At 31.3% G+C, this 21417-nt stretch overlaps 2 protein-coding genes across 6 annotated transcripts in view; one reads left to right on the forward strand and one right to left on the reverse strand.

Annotated features, from left to right (window-relative positions):
* Positions 1–1205: 1205 nt before the first annotated feature.
* On the reverse strand, positions 1206–4364 carry LOC102609326 (coumarin 8-geranyltransferase 1b, chloroplastic-like). The gene is made up of 10 exons (XM_025093016.2): positions 4259–4364; positions 4107–4181; positions 3688–3771; positions 3106–3195; positions 2890–2991; positions 2200–2295; positions 2007–2078; positions 1716–1811; positions 1511–1615; positions 1206–1334 (listed from the first exon to the last, which is right to left on the reverse strand). The coding sequence occupies exons 1-10, from the start codon at positions 4271–4273 to the stop codon at positions 1293–1295; spliced, it is 777 nt and encodes a 258-aa protein (XP_024948784.2). The 5' UTR covers positions 4274–4364; the 3' UTR covers positions 1206–1292.
* A 12521-nt stretch (positions 4365–16885) lies between these two features.
* The window catches only part of LOC102627879 (probable receptor-like protein kinase At2g23200), a 30126-nt gene continuing 25594 nt past the window's right edge, over positions 16886–21417 (forward strand). For 2 of the 5 annotated variants that reach the window (XM_052444168.1, XM_052444169.1), the window contains exon 1: positions 16886–18392. In XM_052444168.1, the coding sequence (XP_052300128.1) occupies positions 17105–18392 (1288 nt within the window). In that variant the 5' untranslated portion in view covers positions 16886–17104. Of the gene's footprint in view, positions 18875–21417 lie in introns of all 5 variants that reach the window. The other 3 variants (XM_052444171.1, XM_052444170.1, XM_052444167.1) reach the window with 2 other exon arrangements.

Below are 21417 nucleotides of genomic sequence, written 5' to 3' on the forward strand. Positions count from 1 at the left end.
CCCATTCAAACCGCCTACATTTCTCTCTCTCATTCGGTACAGTGAATTGGGCAAATCCCAATAACTCAGAAAATTTACGCTTGTACTCTTCTACTGTCATAGATCCCTATACAAGTCATAAACTCATTCATCATGTCTTGCTAATAAACAATGGGAAAGAATTTATCAGTGAACTCTCTCTGAAAATCTGCCCAAGTAACAGCTCTATGTCCCTCATATCGTCGTAATACAGACATCCACCAGTGATACGCATTACCCTCTAGTAGAAACTCAGTGAAGGATAATATTTCTTCATCAGTACATCTCATCACATTAAAAATCCTCCGCAGTCTTATTAACCATGACTCTGAACTCACTGAATCAGTTGTGCCCACAAAAGTCGTAGCCCCCAAATCACGAGCACGCTCAATGAGTTATTTGTTCAACCTTGTAACTTTTTCTTCATCTGTAATTTTTTTTCCTATTTTCTCAATGTAGTTCTTTAACTTCACACACTCAATCATTCACTCCCATGTACATGACAGCTTCTGATATTAATTGTCACGTCAACTTAATTGCAAACTTCAAATACACTTTTATATATGTACCATCATCTTATTGAATTCAAATTGTACATGTCATTAATTATACAATTTTGCTTGATCTCAATTATTGATAAAACATACGCTGACAGCAGCAACAAAAGCCCTAATGGTAAAAATCGGAAATGCACGCTTTGGTGGAAATGTGGAATCAAAATATTTGTTTGGACTTTGGACGACAATAATACTAATAAGGTAAAGAATTATAATAACTATAGAACCTAATTTAAAAAAAAAAAATAGCTACTTAATTGAGTTACTCAGCAATTTCTCTTCTTATTATATCAATATATAAAAAAATAGTTCTTTAATTGAGTTGGTCAGTTGTTTCTCTTCTTATTATACAGTGAAAAGTTCGAATCTCCCTAAAATTTCTCATTGTGAGTGTAATTTTTTATTTAAAAAAATCGATTTCATTATATACCTTTCCATTTCAATGATACTAGCTGTGTCTGTTCTTTAAAATATTGTACTTAAATATCAGTCCCTTTGGCGACAATGCAATTGATACAGTTGCCAGCTGAGGTTAATGCATAAGCATACATCATATTAGATATGCTACAAAACTTTATTATGTGATTAATCCATACCAAAAAATTATCTGAAAACTTACAGGAACTAGAACCCCCTAGTTTGAAGTATGATGCAAAATAATAGATGAAAAAACTGCCATTGCTATCTGCTACAGGAATTTGACCCTTAATTACTTTTTCAACGTACAAAATGAATGAGGAGGTATTCAACATAGTGTACCTGCAGATGCATTTAGATAACAAGTTAGTATCGAGCTAAATAATTGAAACTTGCTTGAATTTGATTCATTATTCTCATATCAAAGAAGAATCACTTTATAAATTTTTCCTTGGTTTGGCAAGAATTATCCAATTAAGGAGGAAAAAAAAAAAAAAGAAGAGAGAAGAATCACTTACCTTCCAAATGAACATGTAAAAGGAAAGTGTTGATGCATTACTGGAGAGATCAACAGTTTTAGCTCGAAGCCACAGAATGAAAGCAAGTATGCTGTGGCAAATTACCTGCAAGGGGGCAAAAAAGGGGTCTTCATATGTAACTGAATCAAATTAAAGCACAAGTATATCCAAGATTAAATATCTTACAAAATGATGCAATTCTTACAGTGACAAGCTTGCTTAGTGGAAAAGATGAAGAAGCTCCAACTAATATAGCAGCTCCATAGGCAGTTAACATCATAGAAACACAAAGCCAAAATACCTTTTAAGAAAGAAAACAATATTTCTTAATCAGTTCTTATATTGGGCTACTCGCCAAATATTAAAATAAATGATGGAAATGAAATATTACTAATTGGAAATTCTCAATTTCCTCTTAATGTTTTTCATTTTCCCCTACCACTCACTATCTTAACAGACAATTTCTTTGTAGTTAACCTTTTCCTAGCTTACTCACTCTTTCTCTCCCTACAATGACACTGAGTGTTTGGATGTCAAATTTCCTGTCGCCATCGACATCAGGTACATCCTTTAAAGAGATTAAAACAAGTAAATTAGTAATATCGATTACGTACATATCTGCTGCTAATTAGGAAAATAAACTAGACTTACTTTTTTTTTTTCCTATGAGCATTCAATTTGTTAATTACCTTTAGAAGACCATTTGCAAAGGATAATACGCACATGAAAGCGGTTGCAAATACCAATGGTTTTGTAATTACTACAGGTCTTGCAAGCATGTATTTCTGTGTGTCAAAGTGGTCATTAGAAAACACTGAAAAAAATTTACGAAGGAAAGAAGAAACAAGTAGAGGGATAACCAATCACATAGCATAAGGGGACACAATTATTTAACGCCGTTTATCCAAATTGAAATATGTCGAGAAATTCACAGTAAAAGATATCACAAGAGTGCAAACACCAAAAACTCAATCCTACTCATCGGTATCCTACCAAAATTAACCCCATTGTTTTCATCAATCTCCTCTCATCTCTATATTGGACACACCTTGTGTGTGACCCCGCTCACATCTCTTTCTCTCATACCCTAAAATTAATATATCATATTTAATGTTTCCTTGCCTGCCTAGAACTCCAATTTAAACAAGGTAAATTCTGAATGAAACTACTTACTTCTTAGCAATCCTCTTATTTCCTAACAATTTAAAATGTACCATTTGGAATTAAATATTTGACCACTTGTTTCCACTGAAAGAGGTCAAAACGATTGGATTATCAATTTGGAGGTACATGAAAGCTTATAATCATCTTCTCTAGATCATTATTAAAAAAATTCCCAATTATCAAATATGAAGAATTTGTGTAATACACACACATACCTGGATGTGAATGAAGAATAGCAATTGATATACAAGGCCCATCAAAATCATCATGGAGAACGGCGCAAGAAATGGATGTCCTTTCCATCTTAGAAAGGGAAGCTGCAAGATTGAGGACCAACAAGTAACTGAATTTTGATCAAATAACAAGTATAAGTCAAGAAATTAAAAACAAATATATTAAAAAGCAAAATGCTATCAATTTGGGCAGTTTACTTGGATGGAATAAGCGCTTCCAAGTAGGAACCATATGATGAGGGCCAAAAGAAGTGGTGGAGATCGAAACATGACTCCCATAGTCAGACTCTGAAAATTGAGAAATTCGTGGTAACAAAATTTTTGACGGCATCTTCTATTGATAATAAATACAGATTCGTAAAGAAAGACAGACGTTTTTTTTTTTTTAATTAAATAAACATTAGTTCTCAATCGAATCAACCCCAAGATCTTGATTAGCAACTTAAAGACTCAATTATGAACTCTATACACGAATTTATCGAGAACTTGTGCGTGCGTAAGTGATGGCAACAAAAGGCAGCTTCCTGACCCGTTTCGAAGAGTATGCGAAACAGACGACAAGCTGTCTTCACAAGTTTGACATGGCAGATAAATATGAAACTATCAAATGACATTGTCGGTCGTTTTAGTTTTGAGATAATTTTGAACTGTCATTTTTTCAACTCAAACTAATAAAATAAGGGACGTCCACTTTCACATTCTAAATTGAAAAGTCAAAAGTAAAAATGTTTAGCCACCCAATAACATCTAGAGGTGTCTGTTATGTTGGCAGTTGCTTACTGTCAATGAAGATATTAAAGCAATTGCGATTCCAGTTCCCCTTGAGAAATCACCAGAAGCAAGTGGGAGATCAGGCTTGTTAACCTTTAACAATGTTAAGTAAAATTATTAGCAAAAACAGCCAAAAAGAAAAAAAAGTTGCGAAGCTTGAAAGCATATAATCTATAAAAATTATTAGGATCTTCTACTAAGTTTTTAAAGATATTGTGTTATGTGTCATATCGCAATAGTGTATAGATAAAATTTAATTATTTTATTTTTTTAATATATTTACCACCAATCGTGAACTTATGCTAAGGAGAAGTTCATATTGAGAGAGGATTTTAACCCGAAAATTAAACCAATTTAATACGGTTTTTGAAGAATTTATGCCATCTGTTTTCATTAAGGTTCCGTTTTCAATCTATATATACCCTTACCTTGTCTATTTCAACATCATAGAGCTGGTTTAAGGTCACCACATAAATGTTCATTAGTACCGCGGGCACCAAGGCCTGAAATATCAAGAAGAATTATTAGTGTCACGAAACATTTAGTCATTACTATTACTTCGTTTGTCACTTAAATTTACCTTCAATATTCCCATGAAAAATGTGGGAGTCAAATCAGCAAGATTTTGTATTGGAAGAAAGGAAACCGACGTTATCGCTATGACCTGACGAACAGCAAAAATAGGGGAAAAAGGAAATACTCATGATATATGACAATTTATAGAAACCTCATGTTATTACAAATATACATGTTGTTAATTAAGAAGAATATTGCGGCTAAAATAGCGACTCACAGTTCCAGTCCATGTATAGGGACGAGTTAGACGGTAGAATGAAATAAGATTCCTGAAGAAAACATCTCGAAAGCTTGTCGAATAATTATTATATATGTGTTTTGGTTCATAACCATCTTGTAATGTGAGAAAACAACGATACTTGTTGAACTGTTTACAGTTTCTGCTGCTTATATCCTCCCTGTTTCTAACATTGTTGGTTATATTAATTGAACTTTGAGGGCATTTGATAGAGTATTTTTTGCATGGACTTCTATTTGTCACGCAATGGATCTGTGTTGAAGGCAATTGAAGCGTTTTAATGCAACCTGAAATGGCCAAAAAGATACAAATTTATCCGATAGTAAAATGTAAGTAATATTGGCTATCTGTCAACCATGGATATTATATAATGACGAGGATCTTAAATTGTATTTATGAAGTTTCATAATCCTGCCCAAGTCAAAGTTGATTGTAGAATCTCCCTCTCTCATTGAAAATGCTATGCAAAAACAAAGCTCAATCTTTGTCAATCTTTTCAAAGATTAATTCTCAATCAACAAAATAATTGACCGACTGTTTCTAGTATTCCTTAGAAAATTAATATTTTTCACATATTCTCTTTGTGAATGATAAAAACTAATAAAAGAAGAATCATGGGGAAAGGAGACTTACCAGCTTGATGTAAAGGATGATATTTTGAACAGGAGCTTGAACGCGATATCATGTGAAGCATCATTCTCTACCTCTGCTTAGCCAGCTCTCTTATGCAATGACAATGAGTTTAACAAAAATCAACATAAAAAACTCGATGTTTAATTTGTATGATATTGCTCATTAGTTAATGATCGAGCTTTAATAACAACTAGAAAAGAATATTGTGCATACAAAATATTGTGTACATCAAAACTTCCGTCCAAATGGAGAGAAAATGACAAGACAGAAGATGCAGTTTAGGACGCAAAAGCCAATGAAGCAACTATTTACTATTAATACCACGTACTGTACCACAAAAGCAATCTATTGAAGTCATCGTGATACTTGTCTTTTAAAGAGATTAAATTTTCTTCATTGCCGGCACAGATCTTTAGAAACAACGTTAATTAATGGAAAATGTTATAACAATCCGAGTATATGTAGTAAATGATTATTGAGTTTCTATCCAAAGTTTATTAAGATTTAAATCAAAACATGGGCCCTGATCCACATTTATGCTTAATATGTCGCATTGCATTTCACGCTTATCTTTAACAAATGAAAGTACACGGAGAAGGCGAAAGAAAAGGAGATTGTTGTTGTGACACGAACAATATTCAAAAGAAAAAACAAAAATAAACGCGGGCAATTATTCAATCAAGGCATGCTATTTTATATATTTCTGTAGAAATGGAAAACATATGAAGGTGATAGTTAACGCCAGCTAGTTCTGGTAACGACCATCCACAATCATGTCAAAAAATTAACCATTTTATTCTTTAATTAAAAAAATTAATTAATTGTAGTATCTAGGGTTAGATTATTTCCTTTGGAATTTAGATTCGTGAGTCACTGACTCACTGGCTGGCCTTCCAGTCACAAGCAAAACAAAAGCAGAAGAAAGGCATATGGTCAAAAGTCAAAACTGTGCACTCGGTACCGTTTTTGGTCATATAATGCTGTGTTCTTACACAATTACCCACGTTTATTAAAAAATCATCTTCCTTACTCTATTGTTCAATGATATTAATGAAATTTAAATAAAAAATTGAAGCAATTTTATTCTTTTTAAATATAAAAATGATATAATATCGCATTTGTTTGAAAGTGATCAGTATAATATAGGCATTATATCTAATTTATAGATATTTAGAGAAATAGTGGGGAAAAAAAATAAAAAGAGGAGACCATTACAATTGTATTGGCACCCTTTGTAATTCAGAATCACTCGATGGTAATTTTCAGTCGTTTGTCACATTGTCTTCCTTTTTCGTCTAGGCCGAAGTTGTTGGGCTCTTAGAAAGATTAATAAGGGAATTACAGTATTACCTTTCATGGGCCACGCAAGCTTAAATATAATATGCGATTCAGACCAAAAAAAAAAACAAACGTTGACACTTACAAGTTACAACGATCAAGTCGAAAGATCCTGAGAAATTATCAACCATCGTCAATTTTCGAAACTACCGAATTTTTACAATAAAATTTATAGATTGTATAATCTTTCTATTTAAAAATCTTTAGAAAATGACCATTTTTCTTTTAAATTATAATCTACCAACGGGCGGAGAATTATTACCGTTTTATAAATTTGGGTGTATAATTTTGTGATGTTAAAATGCTGAATGTCAAAATTACCCTCATAACATCATCAAAAATTAATAATTGTTAATAATAAAGCAAAAAAAAAAGAAATCGTACAATTTGTACACAAGGGTGGGATTATGAGTTTATTTATATTTACCTTTTTTAAAATAAATAAATTACATTTGTAAAAGCTTTAGGCTTGATACCGAGTTGAAGTTGTAGAATTCAGAAAATGTTATTATTATTTTGTAAAGTTATTAGACAATATTTTAGAATCTTGAAGGGGGAGAGTGTTGATTTCCCCCTATAGAAATCAATATATACCATTTATCTCCATCTAATTTTCATAATATCCAAAAACCCTCTTAGTATGAAAAACTTAAAGAAAAAGAGAGGTAAAAGGGTCATGTATATGATAATTTATCTTCGAAATATAAAATATATATTTGTCATAAGAAAAATATTTTAAAATAACAAAAAGTATAAGAAAATATGTTATTATTAACTTTTTATTCACACTAAAACATATATTTTCTTAGTTTTAGTCCTTAAATTTTTTTTATTTTAATTTCCATTGATATGATTTATTTAATTTGTAATGAATATGAATAAAAGTGTATTTGAAAATAATGATAATACTGTAAAATTATGTTATCATGGAGATAAGTGAAAATTATGAAAACAATAAAGGAATAAGTAGCATATATTTATTTCCGTAAAAAGAAAATATCAATCTCTCATCTTGAAGGTACTTAAAATGCTCCTTACACAGGAGCTCTGAATATATATATATATATTAAATCATGACTTAGCATATTGTAGTTCTTATAACGCAATGATTATGAATAACCAACCAATTTTGAAAAATATTCCCACAAAAGAGAATAAAACAACTTATATTAAAATTTAAAACGTTTCACTCTCTTCTACTGCTTGAACGCATCCCACCTAGGACGTTTTCTAAATCCACTCTTGATTCAATCTCGCAATTTTTATTTAGTCGAATTACCGTGTGGGTAGAGTATCGAATGGGCTTTTTATTTCCAGAAACAAGCACAGGGATGAAAAAAATTTTGAAAATTTAAGGAACTCAAAAAAATTATATAATTCCCAGGAGAAGTGATGTATTATAAAATATGATTTAATTACTCTAGGAAAATATGATATTTCTTCATTTCAATCAGAGTCATATATCTGGTATCTTATTCATACCTTTGATTTCTTGTTTGATTATGACAGAGTTGAGGATAATTAATTAATGTCGTCACAAGCATGAATCATGGAAATATATTGCAAAACTTGCAATCCACTGTTTAATTATTAATTCCTTTCTAAATATAACGCAAAACAATAGATGAAAAGAAATTACTTAAGATATTATTACAGCAATTGCAGTGTTGCCATTGCTATCTGTCACAGATATTTGAAACCTTCGTTGCTTTCTCAACGTACAAAATGAATAAGGAGGTATTCAACACAGTGTGAATATAGATATAATAACATAACAAGTGAGCTTCAAGCTACATACTTGGAACGTAATTGGATTTGATTTAATATTCTCATATTAAGAACGAATCACCTGCCTTCCAAATGAACACGTAAAAAGAAAGTGTTGATGCTTTACTGGAGAGATCAACAGTTGTGCTCGAAGCCAAAGAACGGAAGTATGCTGTTAGAAGTTACCTGCCCAAAAAAAAAGTCCTCATAAGAACCTGAATCAAATTCAAAGAGAAGCTAAATTTCTTACAAAATGATGCAATTCTTAACAAACTCTTAAATTCATATAATATTTTAGACATGTTTATGAATCTGGATAACCATTAACTTTAATCGGAAAATCATTTTCTATAAAAGGTTGTTAAATGCTGATTCTGAAAAATAACAGTGAACTGTTTACTGAAAACAGTTAACCGATAATTTTCAGAGATGAATTAAATTGTAACCGTGAACCATTTGGTACACACGGTTAGTGAAATTTGTTTTGCAGGTTTCTAGAAATAAATGGCTAACCGATAACATCAAATGGTTAACCGACTATTTAAAAATCTCATCATAACGGTCATTTGGACAAGTCAAAACAGTGAACCAACAACAATTTATGGCAATCCGATTATTCTCAGAAAGTCTACAACAAGTAGTTTTTAACTCCAACTATAAAATAGCTCAATCAAATTCGAATAAAAAGTGATCCAACAGTTATCATTGAGTTTGCTACTAAATATACAACTCTTATTGAGCTTTAAATTTTTTTTTTATTTCATTCATTCACACATTGAGCTTTCATTTATAATCTTTATTTTTGAGTGATTGTAAGTGTTGGGATACACTTGGATTAAGAGATTGGGGATAATCTCTTGTTTTAAAGGTCTATTGACACATTGGAAGTCAATTGTAACAGTTGTTGAAGCCTTGGAGGCTCGCTTAGTGAAATCTTTAAGCTCGGTGAGCCTGGAGGCATAGATGTCGTCACTGTTGGCCGAACCACGTAAAAATTGCGTGTTTGTTATCTCTTATCTTATCTCTTTATTTTCCAATGCACATTAATTTTTTTATTTCGAATTTAATTACTTTGTTTAAATTGCACGAAGTTCTAGTTGCTTAAAATTTTTAGAATTCGAATTCATCCCCCCTCTTGGGTTGCCCAGTTAATATTTCACACGTGTGGTGGATAGATTCTAGTGCAACCACTTACATCAGTGTGTTTATATAGGGTTGCCTTAGCCGTTAAAAGTCAAGTAATGATAGAAGATACATCTATGTAAGCGATGGCATGATAGTTGAAGTTAAAGCAATTGGAAAATTTAGATTATTATGATTAAAAACTGGATTTTATTTCAATCTTGATAAAACATTTATTATTCTGTCCTTTAGATAGAATTTGATTTCCATTTCCGCTTTGGACAAATTTAGTATTTTATTTTTCACTTGGGAATAGAAAATCTCATTTGTTTCATGATTAAAAATTGATTGGTTTTAATTCTTTACCAGGCTATCATAGTCTTTATTTGATAGATACGATTGCTTCATTTAATAAATCCATGCAATTAAGTATATGAGGTATAGAAAGAAAATTAACTAATTAGAATTCAGCTGTGTTATGGCACAAAAGATTGAGTCCTATCTTTAGATAAAGAATATGGAGACTTATGTTAGATGAATCTATTGACCCCTTAGATTTTATATATTTTGATATTTGTATTAATTGTATCAAGGAAAAACTAACAGATAAAAAGACATTAGAAGTCAAGAGGCCTTTAGATGTCTTAGGCTCATACATACAAATAATTGTAAGTCATTTCCTATGGTTGTTTAAAATTATCAACAATATTTTATGACATTCATAGACGATCTTTCTAGATATGACCACATATATCTACTAATGAGAAGTCACAATCCTTGAATCTGTTCGAAAATTTTAGGCTAAAGTTGAAGATATATTTAGCAAAAGTATCAAAATGGTCAGATCTGATTGTGGTGGTGAATACTATGGCAGATATGACAGTTTAGATGAACAATATCCAGGACCGTTTGCTAAGTTCCTACCGGAATGTGATATCATCGTATAGTACTCTATGCTAGATTCGCCTACTATGAATGTTGTTGCTGAAAAATGAAATAGGAAGCTTACAGACATTGTGAGAAGTATGATATACCAATCCACCTTACTAGAGTCACTCGAGGGAGAAGTGCTTAAGATTGCAACATATATCCTTAATCGGGTTCCATCTAAAATGACTGTCAAAACCCCTTACGAACTTTGGACAGGTAAAAAGCTTAGTCTAAAATACTTGCATATTTAGGAATGTCCAAATGAGGTAAGGTCTTACATGCCTAATAAAATGAAACTAGACTCAAGGACGGTAATTTTTCATTTTATTTAATACTGAACAATCCAGGAGAACTCATTCCTGACTTTATTCAAGACAGAACATATCAAGAAAATGTTAGAAAGCTCCCTATACAAGAAGTTGATCCAGAAGAACAAAATTTACCATCTCATAAACTATACCATTAAGGAGATTTATTAGAGAAAGGAGAAGTGAAGTGGCAAATGACTACATTGTATTTCTTCAAGAACATGACGTAGACATTAGAGTGATAAAAGATGGTTCAATCAATTTTTGTCAAGGCCTAGAAAGTTATAACTCATAGAAGTAGATAAATATTGTGAAGAGGAGATAAAATCTGTGAAGAACAATGATGTATGTGATCTTATCCCATTGCCAAAAGATGCAAAACCTATTACTTGCAAATGGATATTTAAGATCAAGAAGGATTCAAAAACCAATATGGAGAGGTACAAGGACTTTACACAGAAAGAATGCATTGACTATAAAAAGACTTTCTTTCAATTTCTTCGAAAGGCTCATTTAGGATCATAATGGCATTAGTGGCATATTTCAATCTTAAGTTATATCAGATGGATGTGAAGACAATGTTTGTCAATGGTGATATGGATAAGACGATTTATATGCTATAACAAAAAAACTTTGTGTCAGGAGAACCAAAGAAAATGGTTTACAAACTTAAAAAATCCATTTATGGCCTCAAGCAAGCATCTCAATAATGGTATTTTAAATTTCATTAAACGATCATCTCATTCAATTTTTAGATGAATTTGATCGATAATTGTATATACCATAAGTCCTATGGGAGCAAGTATATTTTTTTTATTTTATATGTCGATGACATTTTGCTTACCAGTAACGATATAAGTTTATTGCACCATAGAAGAGATACAGATACATTGGGATAGCTCCTGGGGTATTTTTCGATTATCACAAAAGAGCTATATTGATCTCACTAAGGTTTAAGGTGAACCAATTAGAAATAGGCGTATTAAGATCACATTACATGAAATTTTCATGGTACGCATCCACATCATGATCCATGTCATTTAATTATATTGGTATAGTGGCCACTGATGGGTTGAGTTACTACAAATACAATAATGGCCACTTGATCCTATGTTCGTATGATTGATGGACCGGCTTGGTTATAGATATATTTTGATAATGACAATAAGGTTGAGGTCATATGGTTATTTTTACAAAGCATAATTATAAAGTTACACATATAGCCCAAGTGGGAGATGTTGGGTCTTTAATCCAATATTAGTAGATCCTTAGTCTAATGTTGGGCTTATATGTGAAAAAAAAAAATATTCATAGCAAACTGTCATATAAGGTTATGTCAAATTAAAAGTAATCTATTAAGGCATTTAGTAATTTAGGCTTTAGTATATCTAATAGGATGTGGGCCTTTAATGTGTAGAAACTTAAGGATATTTTTTTTTTATGATGGGCTAAAATAAAAATAAATTAAAACAACAAGACAAGTTGTCTATATAAGTGATTATAGTCTCCAGATCACACGTATCAATTTATTCTCTATTGATATTCTGTTACCAGAGAGAGTGCATAGAGAAGATTAACTAATTCTCCAGGAGATTGTGTTGATCTAGAAGACAAATCACATGATTTTAGAGAGTAATTAAGTATTATGGATTTAGATACATTTCCGCATATTCATTTATTAATTCTTGGTAATACAATATGAATGTTTCTAAAGTTTAGATAATGGTTTTTACCAAAAGTTTATTGTTCTAACAAACTCATCTTGAACTGTATTGTTTACTTTAGCTAGATATAAAACGCCAGCCAGTGAATATATACTTATAAAAATAAAACAACTAGACTAAAAGATTAAACAAATAAATGAAGATGAAAAGGAAAGATACGTAGATCAGGATGCATATGGACATGAGATTGAGACTGAAGAGATCAAAGCTTGTCATGCTCAAAGATGTTTTCGTTGACAACAGATCAGATTGGTCGTTAGTGTTAGTGGTGGCAATAGAGTTAAGTTTCTTCGGTTGGGCTTGGTGGGACATTTGGGGCCATGGAATTGATCTAAGCCCTGACCTAATTGGCAATCTTGACATGTTCATCTGCCTCTAACACCTCACCCCTGTAGCTTGGCTCTGTCAACTTCCATTGATCCACACCTAATAATGTTGTCTTGGTTCTTTTTGTTTAGCTTTTTTGATGGCGCAATTGACTTTTAAGTGTTTGATAAGGATGGCGGTATATGAGATCTCACCCAAGATCCACGTGATCCAAATCCAATTGGGTCGGTTTAAAATGGATTTGGATTGGGTTTGGATATCGATACACGGATCTATAATCTAAGATGGATTTAGAGCAAGTTTGGATCTATCTTAACATCTAGATCGAGATCTATATCCATCTTTTTTTAATTTTATTTTATTTTAAAAATTTGTTAACTATTATGTAATTATAAATTATAATAAATTTTATTCATAACATAATAGTGGTAATTACCATGTATTTAAAGACTTTAAAACTTAAAAGTCGGTTTTGTAAATTTAAATGATAATAAGAGAAAATAATTAAGTGTAGATTAAAGCTATGACAGCCAGTTCTAATTTTCTTTAAGTCTTTTACTCTTTGGTTCAACTTTTTACTTTCTCTTTAGCTTACTTTCGTTTCTACACCGAGTTTTAATGCTTGAATTAGTCCTTTAATTGCTAGATAAATCCTTTAATATGCTATTTGTATATTTACTTAAATATGGTCATAATAAAAATAATGAAGAATTGAATATAAATCATATTTGAATTATATGTCATCATTTGATATTGTAGAAATGATGATAGGTGTGATGTCGATATTAGAATGATGAAGAAGATATTAAAATATTACACTGGTCTTACGCTTGCAATTATTTTTTATGGATTCTTATTTGTTTGTTTTGGTGTAACAGCATAAGTTATAATATTTATTAGATTTTTTAGACAATTTATATAATTTAATTGTTACCAACATAGATTAATTCTTAATTTTCTTTCTAAAAAATTATTACTCTTTTATTATTGAGTTTCAAAATGCATGACAGATCAAGAATAAATTTGGATTTTTATTTTTGGATTTAGAGTAAATATATATCTTTATTTTCTTTATATCTAGATATAGAGTGAAACACATGGATATATGATAGATCTTAAGCATATACGAATCTTAATTTTTATTATGCATATGGATTTAAAGTAAGGTAAATTTATCCCAAATGCATCTATATTATTTTATTTATAAAGACGAAACTATGTTGCAACGGCTGCAACATACCACCAATCTTTGTTTTTTTGTTTAATTACACTACATTGCTTTATATTTAATGCAAAATTAAATAGACACCAGAAGTTACAAATTTTTACATATAAGTCCATTTTTGGATAAAATGGCATTTGAAAAGAATTATCATCATCATCATTATATTAATAGTATCTTTATTAAAATTTACTATTTTAATTATTATTTATAATTATTTTCATTAATTATTATTATTATTAACAAAATTTCTTAATTTTATTATTTTAATTGTTATTATTACTGTCACTAATATCATTATTTATTGTTTATATATTATTATTATTATTATTAATTATTGTTATTAATATTGTTATGAATAAAATTTACTAATTTTATTATTTTAATTATTAAATTATTATTGATATCATCATCATCATTATTATTAAAATTTGTTAATTTTGTTGTTTTAATTAATATTATTGTCATTATTATTATTTTTCCTTAATTGAGGCATTAAATATATTTTAATTATATTTTTTCATTATAATAAATAAAAATATAAAAATAAATTATATTGTAATATTTTTTTATTATATCATATTTTATTTATATATTAAAAATTAATATATAATTAATAATTTAATTTAATTAATAATAAATTTAAATAATGTTAGTTTAATATTAATATAAATATAGTACAATGTGATACCAAATATTGTACAATATTATTATAGTATACCGCTAATGCAATATAACATAATAATACACTTACATTAAATAATATAATATATTATAATACAATATTGTGCCCAAACGAACTCTTAACTCTTTGAGTTATAATAGCGGAGAGAGATGGAGAGAAGGTAAAGATAATTGTGGCAAAGTTTTTTCGCAATGCTTGATTAGGCATGGCCAAAAAGTTTGGGCTGTCACAATAAAAATTGGGCAACAATCATACATTTAAAAGAGCATCTACAAACTGATAAATTTACTATTCAATTATTTTTTAATCAAAATAAATTATAAATTACCATTAGTTTTAATCAAAATAAATTATAAATTATCATTATAACAACGTCCACAAGCCCAAATATCTAACAAAAAGCATCATTCTCAAAAAACACAAAACTCAAAAACTTTTGAAAAATTCTTAAAAAATAATAAATAAACTAATTTCTTTTTATATCATTCTTTGTTCATCTTTTTACGATTTTTTTGGGCTACATTTAGAAATTTAAAAATTAAATTGGCTCCCTTATATTTCAAGGGTGATATTGGTAATTTTTAGGTAAACTAACATATTGTATGTATAAGCAAAGTAGCATATCAACTAATACTAAAAGCATAAATGTAGTGAAAAAGTAAAGTTTTATAATGATAAAATAATGAAGTGTTATAACCTAATACTTCTCACATATTTTTATTTTGAAATTTCATCTTTTTTAATTTATAATTTTCAGAAGTATTAAAAGTTTAATAACCCATATTTTTAATACATATTCAATTTATTTATTCTATATTAAATATAAATTATATAGAAAAATATTGTTTACATTTATCAATTTTCATGTGTTTAAAAATTTTTATGTGATATTACATTGATGTCCTCATACCGTCACCCATTTTAAAGGTCAAATTAAGTCAATGGATCAAACTTTAAAAATTTAAAATAACATGAGTTATATAAGTAAATGTTTAAAAAATTTTAGCCTTTATAATAATATAATAAATAGTAGGGACTATAATGTTAATAACTAATTGAATACATCTAAACCGTTCAACAGCTTAGCCATTAAATCTAGTGGCTGAACTAGAAAAGGACAAAGTTTGATGTACCTTGCAGCTATTGCAAGGTAGCTGGACCCATTTTATAATATTGGTGGAATGGAAAGAGATTAAAGTTAGGTGCCACGCGGCGAAACCATTCTGACTCAGCATTGTAATTTTTTTAGGTGGTTTTAGTAAAGCTTTAACTACTTAGCTTCCAGAATATCAAATAGACCTGGGCTTTACATCGTTGGCCCAGATGCGGGATCAGGGAGCCATTGGGCTTTTAAGGCCTACGTTCCTCTGGATCATCACTGGCTCGCCGCTTGTTACTGGGTCAAAATGTCTGTGCAGGCTGGTTTAATAGCCATTTAAAAGCAAAATACGGCCCCCAATCACCACCTCCACATTTCCGGACATGGAGAATTTTCATCTCCTTCAGCTTGTCATATGAGAAATATTAAAATCTTGAAGGGACACGACATAAACAAATAAATAAAAGAAATTTTGCTAACAAATATCCACATCCTCCTCTTGATTTTCCGTGATCAGATAGTGTCAATCACCAGTGCTGAGGAGACTTTTCATTCTGCCTAATATGTTACAACTTGACTTCCTTTCTTCTCGAAAACAGAAGCTTCAAGTCCACTAAAGCCTTCCATACGAAAAATTCTAGAATACAACCAATTGATGCATGCCTGACAAGTGTAATTGAATTTAATACAATCACCACTTGCATGATAGTAATTCAAAATAAGTGCACACATGTCAAGATATTATTACTTGTTATATGAATGACATGGTATCTCAGATGTATTCTAGAATTTCTCCTTTCATAGAGTTCAAAAGTCATCTTTTGCTTGAGCTGATGCCACGAAAGTCTCTTTCATCCTCGTGAAAATAATCTCACCTCACTGTACAGTATCAGTTTAACCTGTATATGATATTTACCAAGCACCAGGCTTTCGAAGCCTTCACAGGATCAGCATTCGAGGCCTTCAAGAATCGGACATAGGATGAAAAATATATAGCATGCCAATATGCCATGGATTCAGCATATAGACAAAGTCTGCTGCCTTAACCCATTAGTAGACGGCAAGGAGTGCCATTATTGTAGAATTCCTGCCATTGTGGGGCCTTCTGCTTCACCCACCAAATGCAAGAGGACATACAATTCGTTTAGCCAGTTTCTGAATTTTCCACGGGTCCACATTTATTTTGGCTTATATAATTGGCCTGTATATAGTCAGCTAATTCATTATCAAGGGGCAAGAGCAACTTCTAAAGGAGGGCACCAATTTCTCTCGTGTCATATTTTTTGTTTTCCTTCATAAAATTATGTGATCACTATATTTTCTTTCCCGGATTTTCATGTTTGATTTTTCAACTTTGTTGACTCGAGTCTTCTCTTCCAAAATGGATATCATGTAAACATCTTTCAACCACAAAGTCTTCAAAGTTCACAGAGATAAGCTTTCCTCCACCTGAATTCATGGCAAAGAATCAAACCATGAAAGTCCCCAAATCTTCATCCCCACTCATTTTTCTCCTCCATCTCTTGTCAGTTGGACTTACTTGTGCAGCATATAGTCTTCCAGACAGGTATTTCATCAACTGTGGTTCAGACACCGAAGTGACTTCTGGCAATCGGATATTCAGAGGGGACCGGGATTCAGATTCCATCTCCTTTTCAGAGCCGAGCTATCCTGTTAAAAACAGCAGCCAGTTACCTGATACATTAGCTCTCTATCAGACAGCAAGAGTTTTCAATCAATCATCTTACTACGAGTTCGATATCAGCAGTAACGGCACTTATCTAGTACGCCTTCATTTCTTTGCTTTTTCCTCTGCAATCAATCTCTACAAAGCTGTTTTCAACGTTTCCACTTCCCATCCGTTTTTGTTGTTGCATAATTTTAATGTCCAAAACAGTAGCCAGTCTCCGGTAATAAAGGACTTCTTTCTTAGCATCACTCAAGGAAAATTCTGTGTCTACTTTAGGCCCCAAGAATCATCTTTCGCGTTTGTTAGTGCCATTGAAGTCTTCCTTGTGGACCCTTTACCTCTAAGTTCCATTCCTGATAATGGTCCACATGTTAGTCCTATAGGAACTAAGACTAATTCTTACCCGGGAATTCACTCAAAGGCTCTACAGACAATTTGGAGGATCAATGTTGGTGGCCCTATGATTTCGCAGGAGAATGACAAGCTAGGGGGGAACTGGATTCCTGATGATAGTTATCTGTACAATCCAGATACAGCAAAAAAAGTTGAGTCTACAGCTAATCTTAACTATGGCTATCGGGGAATAGTTAGTGAATACACTGCTCCGGATTCTGTTTACCAGACTGCAAAACAGATGAATATAAATAACAGTAGGCTTTCTAATAACTTCAACATAACATGGCGATTTAACGTGAGTAAGAATGCTAGGCACTTTATTCGGGTTCATTTCTGTGACATTGTTAGCCCATCTCCGAATGTTTTCAAATTTTTTCTCTATATCGATGGCACCTATTCGCAAGAAATCAACCCGTACAGCCCGTACACCGATATTTCACAGTTGGCAACACCTTTTTATTTTGATTTCGTGGTTGATCCGAATGATCGTGGAATTATGAACATCAGTGTAGGCCCTAAAGAAGAGGCAGGGAGTGAGCGTGATGCATATTTGAATGGGCTTGAGATAATGGAGATTATGGAGAAATCGGGTACAGTTCCTGTGGAGAATGGACATAAGAAAAAGCATGTCATGGTAGTAGTTGGCTCAGTGCTTGGAGGTTTGCTTCTGATTTGCATATTGGCAGTTGTACTGTTTTTTGTTTTGACATACAGAAAGCAAAAGCCTGGTGAATTTCCTTTGGCTTTGGATTGGTCTCCATTACATGTACGTGGAGGAGGGAATTCTCATGGTAAGGTCCCTGAGGGAACTGGCGGCTCCCCAATGCCTAATGTAAACCTTGGATTAAAAATTCCTTTGGTAGAAATTCAGTTTGCGACGCACAATTTTGATAGAAAGTTTGTGATCGGCAAGGGAGGATTTGGGAATGTCTACAAAGGAACTCTCAGGAACGGCATGAAAGTTGCTGTAAAACGAAGCGAACCAGGCTCCGGCCAAGGCCTTCCAGAATTCCAAACTGAAATAACAGTCTTATCAAAAATTCGCCACCGCCATCTTGTTTCCTTAATTGGATATTGTGATGAACGGTATGAGATGATACTAGTGTATGATTTCATGGAAAAAGGGACTTTGAGGGATCACCTATACAAGTCAAAGTCACCCTGTTTGTCCTGGATACAGAGGCTTGAAATATGCATTGGTGCAGCAAGAGGTCTTCATTATCTACACGAAGGTTCAGCTGGCAGAATCATTCACCGTGATGTGAAGCCCACAAACATTTTGCTGGACAAAAATCATGTTGCCAAAGTTGCTGATTTTGGCCTTTCAAGATTGGGTACGCGTGATGAAAACCACATCAGCACAGCTGTTAAAGGAACGTTTGGTTATCTTGATCCTGAGTACTTCCGGTCACAACAATTAACAGAAAAATCTGATGTTTACTCAATTCGGTGTTGTTCTTTTCGAGGTTGTATGTGCAAGACCAGCCATCAATGCCTCACTCCCAAGAGAGCAAGTGAACCTGGCTGATTGGGCAATGCTTTGCAAGAACAAAGGGCTTCTTGAGGAGATCGTAGATCCTTTGATAAAGGTTCAGATCAGTCCAAACTCATTGAGGAAATTTGCTGAGATAGCTGAGAAATGTTTGCGGGAAGATGGTGATGACAGACCAACAATGGGCGATGTGTTGTGGGACTTGGAGTATGCATTACAGCTTCAACAAACTGCAAGGACGAGAGAGCCACATGAAGACAGTACAACCGATGCTTCATCTGCATTACCATTCCCTAATGTCAGGCGTTTTCCTTCATATAGCGTGTCGATGAACGAAGTTGATATGCACATTTTGAGAGACCAGGACAATTCAATCTCATCAGAAAGTAAAGTCTTCTCTCAGCTGGGAATTGAAGATGCCAGGTAAAGTTACCGAATTTAGGTTTCTTTAGCCTCTGCAATTTGTATTTGGTAAATATAATCTGGACAAGCTTGCTTTGCTTTCTCTGTTTATTAATTCTAATCTATTCTCTACGGTTTAAGGCAACTTATATTTTGTATAATTGGAATATATTTCAAGACAACAACTATGATTTTATTTTTAACTATTATAGATGGCTAAAAAACTATTAGGAATTTATTTAGGCCTTTTTTTAATTTTGAGATGTTAAGCAAATAAAACTATAATTGTGAAATTAAAATTTTGACCAAAAACATAAAGGTATTATAAACTTTTTCATCATATAATTGTAATTGTAGTGTAAAATTAACTTTCAAATCATTTTAAAAAGTTTTTTTTCCAAATACATTAGTTCTTAAGGGTGGACCCTTCACTTTTTATCACGCCACACTAATTCATAAATGTAATTGAGTAATATTTGTGTGAATGTCAGTCCGGTAAAGGAGTAAAAACAGCATATATGTTAACCAATGCAACAAATTTGTTTTTTGTAAAATACATATATTTAATAAAAAATGACAATATTGCAACAAATAAGCTTATTATAATATAAATTATTAAAACAATGCATTAAAAATTCTTTATAAAATTCTTTTTTATTTTAGTGATAGAAAATATGATATATGTTGTCAATTGTTAATATATAATTTTGTAATTTTTTAATACTAGTGACACTATTATAATATATTGACATAGTTTTCTTAATTTTTTTTAATAATAAGTTAAAGCAATACTAACATTACAAACATTTTAATCCGTAATGATTCTATATAATTTAGTCATTTCATAAAGTAAGTTTCTAAATCTAACTTTTGTGGTGTTCTTGGCCTCCTCAAACCATATACATTGTTATTTGGTTGTATCACATTTGACGTACCGTTATATATCCCTTTTTTTGTCTTTTCCTGATCCACCGTTAAGATCTACCCCAAAATTAGTTCAACGGCTAAGATACTTTTGTTGGGTTATTAACACTACAGTCCCTCATGTTTGCTACAAAGTTTAAAAAGTTCAAACGTTCAAAATTTTGATACATAAGTTATTTTAAATTTTTTACACTTAGGTGTATTGACCGAGTTAATTTCACCAATAAAATAACTCATTCTTATATTTGAAATAATATATTCAAATTAACACTCTTTCATGTTAAATAATTAATTTAACATATAGTAAAACCATGTATTAATTATGAAGCATATTTTATGATAAATGTGAATATGAATTTAATCTCTTGTTCTTAATTTGTAGCTAATATTTTCTTTTCATAATACTTATTCAATATATAGTCAATAATTTCAGTGTGTAGTAAAAATATATTAATTTATCAATTAATAATGTGTTTTTCAATTGCTTAATAAGACAGTACCAAAAGGTGACGCCAAAAAAAAAAAGCAATTGCTCTTCAGTTATTCTTATATCTAGAAGCTTGATGAATAAGTTTAGAAGTTTTCAATAAGGATTTGGTGGCAAAAGAATTTTATGAGTGGCACTTATTTAGATTTTTTTTTTTTTTACATCTCGTGCTCGATAACTTTGAGTTAGTGATGGAATTCAATTATTAATTGCTAGAGATATGGAACTGAAACTAGTGGGCATGTAAACAATTTAATCATATTTATATATAAATTTAATTTATTTATTTAGTAAAAAAAAAATTAATTTTTATCAAGGATATATATGACATTTGGTAGATGTACAGTGCAAATTTTCTTTTCAAAACGTTGATGATTGG

The sequence above is a fragment of the Citrus sinensis genome, chromosome 7, assembly GCF_022201045.2.
Source record: "Citrus sinensis cultivar Valencia sweet orange chromosome 7, DVS_A1.0, whole genome shotgun sequence".
NCBI classification, from domain to species: domain Eukaryota; kingdom Viridiplantae; phylum Streptophyta; class Magnoliopsida; order Sapindales; family Rutaceae; genus Citrus; species Citrus sinensis.